The sequence below is a fragment of the Aptenodytes forsteri genome, unplaced genomic scaffold, assembly GCF_000699145.1.
Source record: "Aptenodytes forsteri isolate BGI_AS27 unplaced genomic scaffold, ASM69914v1 Scaffold213, whole genome shotgun sequence".
Lineage (NCBI taxonomy): Eukaryota > Metazoa > Chordata > Aves > Sphenisciformes > Spheniscidae > Aptenodytes > Aptenodytes forsteri.
In genome coordinates, this window is record NW_008795522.1 from 1628135 (window position 1) to 1634635 (window position 6501).

The 6501-nt window shown below is 56.1% G+C and overlaps 1 protein-coding gene across 1 annotated transcript in view; it reads right to left on the reverse strand.

Annotated features, from left to right (window-relative positions):
* The window catches only part of LOC103901091 (voltage-dependent L-type calcium channel subunit alpha-1S), a 34405-nt gene extending 31780 nt beyond the window's left edge, over window positions 1-2625 (reverse strand). The window contains exons 1-4 of the mRNA XM_019472728.1: window positions 2360-2625; window positions 1649-1782; window positions 752-904; window positions 265-470 (exon numbers count right to left, since the gene is read on the reverse strand). Coding sequence (XP_019328273.1) covers window positions 265-470; window positions 752-904; window positions 1649-1782; window positions 2360-2625 — 759 coding nt within the window. The remainder of the gene's footprint in view (window positions 1-264; window positions 471-751; window positions 905-1648; window positions 1783-2359) is intronic.
* Window positions 2626-6501: the final 3876 nt, after the last annotated feature.

Genomic DNA, 6501 nt, shown 5'->3' on the forward strand with positions numbered 1-6501 from the left:
AAGACATGCCTGGTGCACTATGGGATGTGCATCGCAGTACGAAGCTTGGTGGGGGCAGGATGTTTTTAATTGGCGGAGAGACCTAGCCCTGCTGTGGGGTCCTGTGTCCTGGAGGGAATTCCCTGCTCTGAGGCAGGACCAGCAGTGACCTCTTTCGAGCCGGGCACCAAGCCCAAGCTGCTGGAGCCTGCCCAGTAGAGGACTTCGGTCCAGCCCTCCATGGTGATGCACTGATAGACACAAGCCCAAGCTGCTGGAGCCTACCCAGTAGAGGACTTCGGTCCAGCCCTCCATGGTGATGCACTGATAGACAGTCAGCATGGCAAAGCCGAAGTTATCGAAGTGAGTGATGCCGTTGTTGGGCCCCGGCCAGCCGCTTCGGCACTCAGTGCCATTGATGGTGCAGTGTCGCCCGTGGCCAGAGCTGGTGCATGGGGCTGGCTTCTTTGATGCCACCGTGGCAATCACATCTGAGGGGGAAAGCCGTGGTGTGAGCAGCAGGTCAGGCCAAGTAGAGCAGGTCCCAGCACCTCCCAGCCTCCTGCAGAAGCTTTTCAAAAGGGGCCCCTTCCACCACCTCCTCACATCACGTACCATCACCAAGCTGTGTGCTGTACCAAACATCCTTCAGTCCTGCCACACTCCCAGGCCTGACGCTGGCAAGACCAGACTTTCTGCTACCCACAGAACCTCTGTGTTCCCCACAGCAGCCACACAGAGGCATCTCTGCCATATCGCCCCACAGCCCCACCTGTCCCGAGATAGTAGCAGGTCTTGTGCATCTTGCCCTTGAAGAGCTCTTGACCGACAATGGCATAGATGATGATCATGAAGAGGACCAGCAGGGCGATGTGGAGCAGGGGCACCATGGCCTTGATGATGGAGTTCAGGACGACCTGAAGGCCTGCACCAAGGAGAAGGGAGAGGATGTCAACCACTTCCTAAACAGCTTTGGGTGCACCTTGCATTCCTGTCAGCCCCTCTGACAAGCAGCCTCTGAAATGCCCTGTGCCAAGGGAAGAGGGGCACAGGTGGGTTGGGACTTAAAATCTCTGAAGCAAGAAATCCTTTCTCTACCCACCATGCGAGCATGCAGAAGACCCCAGCAGAGCCAGGCACCAGGCAGTGCTGGGGGCTGCTTCATGCCCCTCTATTTGTTCTGTTGCTCTCATCCTGGCTGTATTCACATGAGTTATGGGAGAAGGAGATCCCTGCCCTGAGAACCCACCATGCGAGCATGCAGAAGACCCCAGCAGAGCCAGGCACCAGGCAGTGCTGGGGGCTGCTTCATGCCCCTCCATTTGTTCTGTTGCTCTCATCCTGGCTGTATTCACATGAGTTATGGGAGAAGGAGATCCCTGCCCTGAGAAACTAGGGTGAGGTCCTGGCCCCTTTCACACTGGTCACCCAAAGGTGCTGACACTGAGCCATGGAGGGAGCTACCTGTGTGTCAACCTGCAGATCCCCAGGGCTGACAACTGCAAGCTGTAGGGATGAGCAAGAACCTGTGGCTCCTCCACACCCACCTGGTGGCTGGGCTTGACCCAGCAGCAACAAGAAACCTGCCCCATGGCCCCCCACCCTGGCCAGGCACAGGGGTTCAATCCACCCGCCAGCCCTTCGTGCTGGCAGGGTGCCCAACACCCACTCGGCACTCCGGACACCAGGCGCAGGGGTCTCAGCACACGAAACGCTCGCAGGGCCTTCACGTCGAAGCCGCCTTTTCCCCCTGAAGTCCCTCCCTGCTTCGCATTGACCTGCTCCAGGGTCATGGTGATAAGCCTGAAAGAGCCAGGGCAAAGAGTAGGGAAGAAAGGGGGAGAAGCAGAAGGAAGGACAGGGAGAAAGAGAAGGGCATCAGGATGGAGACCAAGAAATCTGTGCTAAGGATTCAGAGCTCTGCAGGCAAGAAAGCAAGGGACAGGACTCTACCAACCGTGCTCAGCCTGACCCAGGGAACAGCTCTTGGCTAAGTCCAACTCCTGGGCGCACTTGTGGTTGGGCACCCCTCTGCTGGGAGTCACCTTCACTGCTGAGCAGCCGGGGGCCCTCCCACCCCCTGGTGCCCAGTGGACCCTCTCCCTGTGTGCCAAACCCCAGAGGACCCCATGCCACTCCCATTCTCCAGGGCAAGGAGACCTGAGAGGCGTTAAGGAGTCAGACAGGAAGAAACAGGAGTTAAAGGGGATCTCAGGGGATGTCAGGGCATGAAAAAGGGGCCTATGGGAGAAGGCCATGAAGTGCATCTATGAGTTGCCCCCTAACCCACCACAGTCACTAGAAAAATCAATGTAGCTGATGGGCTATGGACCAGGCCTCGCACAAGCTGAGCACCAGCAGCTTCACCTCCTTGCATTACCCTAGGGACACGATGGAGAAGTCGAGCACGTTCCAGCCGTTTCGGAGATAGGCATCCGTATGGAAAAGAAATCCGTAGGCAATTATCTTGAGCATCGCCTCAATGGCAAAGAAGATCAGGAAGGCGTATTCGATCTTCTCCTGGGGATTGGAAAGGCAAGCAGGAGAGGCTGCTCCATTAGAGCAGACTGTCACCTCCCTTGGTATCACCACCATGCGCAGCTGCCCACCCGCATGTCTCTGGATCAGCCCCTGCTGCCAACCCATCTGTGATCTCCCACACACACCAGGCAGCACTGTGGCTACCCAGGGCAGGAAGGGGTGCCATGCTGAGCCACCACATGCCACTCTGGCCTGCAGCATGATCCCCTGCATCCCTTCAATGGCATGCTGCCAGGACCATGTCCCTGGCCTATGGGTACCTGTTCTTACAAACTATGCCAGCAAAGCCACCACTTCTCAACCCAGCACCCAAAGGTGCCTGGCCCAGGGCACTGCACTTCTCTGGTTCTCCCTGCTGCCTCACCCTCCCATTCTCCCATTGCCTTCCTCCCACAGGCAGCACTGACACCTTCTTGTCCTCTCCAGCTGAGGGCTTGCTGGGTCTGTCCTGGAGACACCACGCAGTCACCATGGGACAAGCCAGCTGCATTGTGGCTGCCCTTGTGCCCTGGGCTCCCAGGGAAGTGAGGCCTTGGGCTCAAGACCCCCTGCCTAATGCCAGATGTCTGCCTGGCAGAGTGAGCTGCAGAAACTGGCCTGGGGGCTCTGCTGGGCAGAGGCATTGCACCCACTCCCAGGCAGGACCTGGCACCCCACTGCAGGGGCTCAGCACAGCCCTGCAGACGCAGGGCCCAGAATAGCTCATCTTTCCCTGGAGCGTGGCCAAGAGCTGCCTGTGCCCACTTGGTTCTGTCTGTCACTGCAATCACTGCCCTTGCTACTGATGGCCCTTTCCAGACTGGGATTAAAATCCCTCCAAAGCAGCCAGATGGACGGGGGTATTTATATTTCTGGTTTTCCATGGCCCCTCTCCTCCATCTGCACCCTATGAAGGGCAAGGAGCATCCCTGCTTGGCCTCTGCAGGGAATTGCACCCAGAAAGGCAGAAACATCTCTCTCAGACCAAACTAGGAGCAGGTCTCCACTGGGGAAGGCTGCAGTGCTGCGAGCACACCTTCCTCCCAGGGTCCCTCTGGCTTGCCAAATGGAAAATGCTGTCCATTTAAGAAACCAGGGCCAGGGCTTAGACAGAAGCATTGCTTGCTCAATTACCATGTCCAAAAGCAGTGGCCATGCCAAGTGTCCCTGTATGACTGTCACCCATTCAAGTGCCAGTTCCTTGTTGGATCTGAGGGCAGCAATGGTAAGAGCAGAGACCTAAGCATTGTGATTATTGGTGTTATCAGGGCTCTGTCTTCAAGGTTTTGGCTAAGGCAACTCAACGCTGCTCACGTCCCCACCTTATCAGTGACAGATGCCCCCTAGTCTGTCCCCAAAAGCCTGTCCTTGCAATCCCAGACATGTAAACACAACTATTGTGAGGATCATTTCAGGTATGGAGGGACTGCAGAGCCACACCAGCAGACAGTGGTGTGGTGCGGTATCTCCCCTGCTGCAAATGGAGGAGAAATGGGGGAGTCCACTGCAAGCTACAGCGGCCCTGCAGCTGCCAAGGCCCAGGCTGGTGAGTGTCGGGATCCAACCTGGAGCCCCAGCATTGCAAAAGCTAATTCCTTGCCCTGCTTCATCCAGCAGGACAGAATCAGGTTCCAGGGTCTCTGACTAGCAGGGATCTCCCTCTAAAAACCCCTTGCCCAGAATAAAAAGGTGACTCACTATTCCTTGGAGGTCCCTTTGAGAAGCCCAAACTGGATGAATGGTGCTTTGGCCAGCTCCAACAGTATTTGCCCACCCTGCACAGTCAGTGAGCAGCAAGTTTCAAACCTGGGCCAAGGGAGAGCCAGCAGGCAGCCCCTTGAGATCTGGCTACTACATTTGCTTCATCCTGGGAGAGGCAGTAACTGCAAATTTCCTTACAGTACCAGTTCACCGTTGTGCTTTGCAGACCCAGCCACGTACATGGAGCTGGATCATCCTGATCTGTCCTGCTGGTGTAACCCCTCTAGTACAAGGAAAAGTCTTGGAATGGCCAGTATGAAGGTTCCATGCAGTGATCCATCAGTGCTGGCTGGAGGGATCCCCCATCACCTGTCCTACAGCTGTGGGTCCAGTTCCCCCATCTTATCTGGCTGTAAACTGTGGGCAAGTGCTGATGTTAGCAGAGCAAGAGGAGCCAGGCCCCTGACTATGAAGACATCTCACAAGCATCTTTGTCAGTGGGCTGAGGTGGGGTAGCCTTTCAGTGGGGCAGGTCATGGCAAACTCTCTCTGGATTCTCCAAGTGGTAGGTGTAGCTGCAGGACACATACTGGCAATGAAACTCATGTGGCCACAAAGCAATGTACTGAGCCAGGGCAAACTTACTGCCACCTTCGGATACCAGCAGAAAGAAGCTAAGGGATATTTTGTCCCGGCAGTTGGTCAAGCACCGCATGTCCTGCACCTAGTGCAGACCCCAATTCATGTGCCCGGGCTCATTTGAGAAGAAATCAGTCATGCGCTTACCCCAGCTCTGGTGCTGCCCATGTGGCAGGTCAGCACGGAGACTGTGCACTCATGACCCAAGCAGCCACCCTGTGCCTGTGCCATGAGGGAAACACGGCAGACCCTGCAAGCCAGGCACACACCGTGTACAGGCACAACTCTGCTGACTTCACTGAAGCCCTGGCCAGTTTCTAGCAGCTGAGGACCCGCTCTGTGCCACCACCACCCACTGTCCCCTCATCACCCCCAGAATTCAGAGCTGGCTACCCACGGTGGGAGGCTGCTTAGGGAAGGGCGGCAGGGCTGCCTGGCAGAGCTGGGATTTGGTGTATGAAGAGCCCAGCCTTCAAAAAGCCACTATAAAAAGATGCAGGTCTTTATAACACATCGGACTGCTACACACACACATGCTTCAACCATGCTAGGGGACACAGAGTAACCTGACCTGTGGCTGCTGAATGAGCTGCAGAGCAGCAGGAATAAGTGTGCACCATGCTGATGCAATGCAACATGACACAGCTCCAGCCTGCTCGGCAATGTCGACTCCCAGCCCCTACGGCCACACAGGGCTCTCCAAAATGACCCCCAGCTCCATGTCCCTGGTGTCTCCTCCCAGGGAATAGGGGGAGCAGGGCTTGGATAAAGCCTCCTGCTGGCCAAAGTGGGGGATAGATGGTGAGGGGACAGTATGACTGTAACACAGCTGGATATCTACCCCTGCTTCCCAGAAGACATCCATGTGCAGCAGGACTCACAGCACTCACACTCCTCCCTGACCCCTCCAAACTGTCCCCAGCCTGCTGCGCTCCTCTGTGCCCTCTGTTCCTGCTCCTGCACCATCAGCCCCTGCACCTCCCCTAGAGCCTCTCGGTCCCAGTCAGGTCCTGCTCCCCTTTCCCCCTGCAGCTCCAGTCCCCATCACCTCCACTGCCTCAAACAGTCCTTCGCTGCTAGGCTGAGGGATGGCCCTTGCCATGGCTGAGGCAGTTGTCACAGATCACAGGAGGTCTGAGGCTGGCAGGGATCTCTAGAGATCACCTAGTCCAAGCCCTTGCTGCTCAAAGCAGGGCCAGCTTATAGTGGGCTGCTCAGAAATTTCTCCACACAGGTTTTGAATGTCTCCAAGGACTCCACAACCCCCCTGGGCAACCTGTGCCAGTGTTTGACCACCCTCCCCAATAAAAATGTTTTTTTGTATGTGCACCAATGGGTTGACCAGGATGCACGTGTGGACTGCCTGTGCCAGGACAGGCAGGGCAGGTAGCTGTGCTGCTGAAGTCTTTCATAAGGGCTTTTTAAACATAAAACACCCATAAGGGTGTTCTCCAGGGGCTTGCAGCAACCGTGCTTTGCAATATGGAGTAGCTCTGTGTCTTTCTCCCCTTCCCCTGAATGTAGATGAGACAAGCCCTGCAGATGTGAGAGGAAGAAGGGGACAGGACAGCTAATGAATATATGGGAACACAGTTACAGCAATCTCATAGGCTCCCCTTCCTTTGGAAATCAAGATAAAAATGAGGGCTGGAGCAAAGGAAG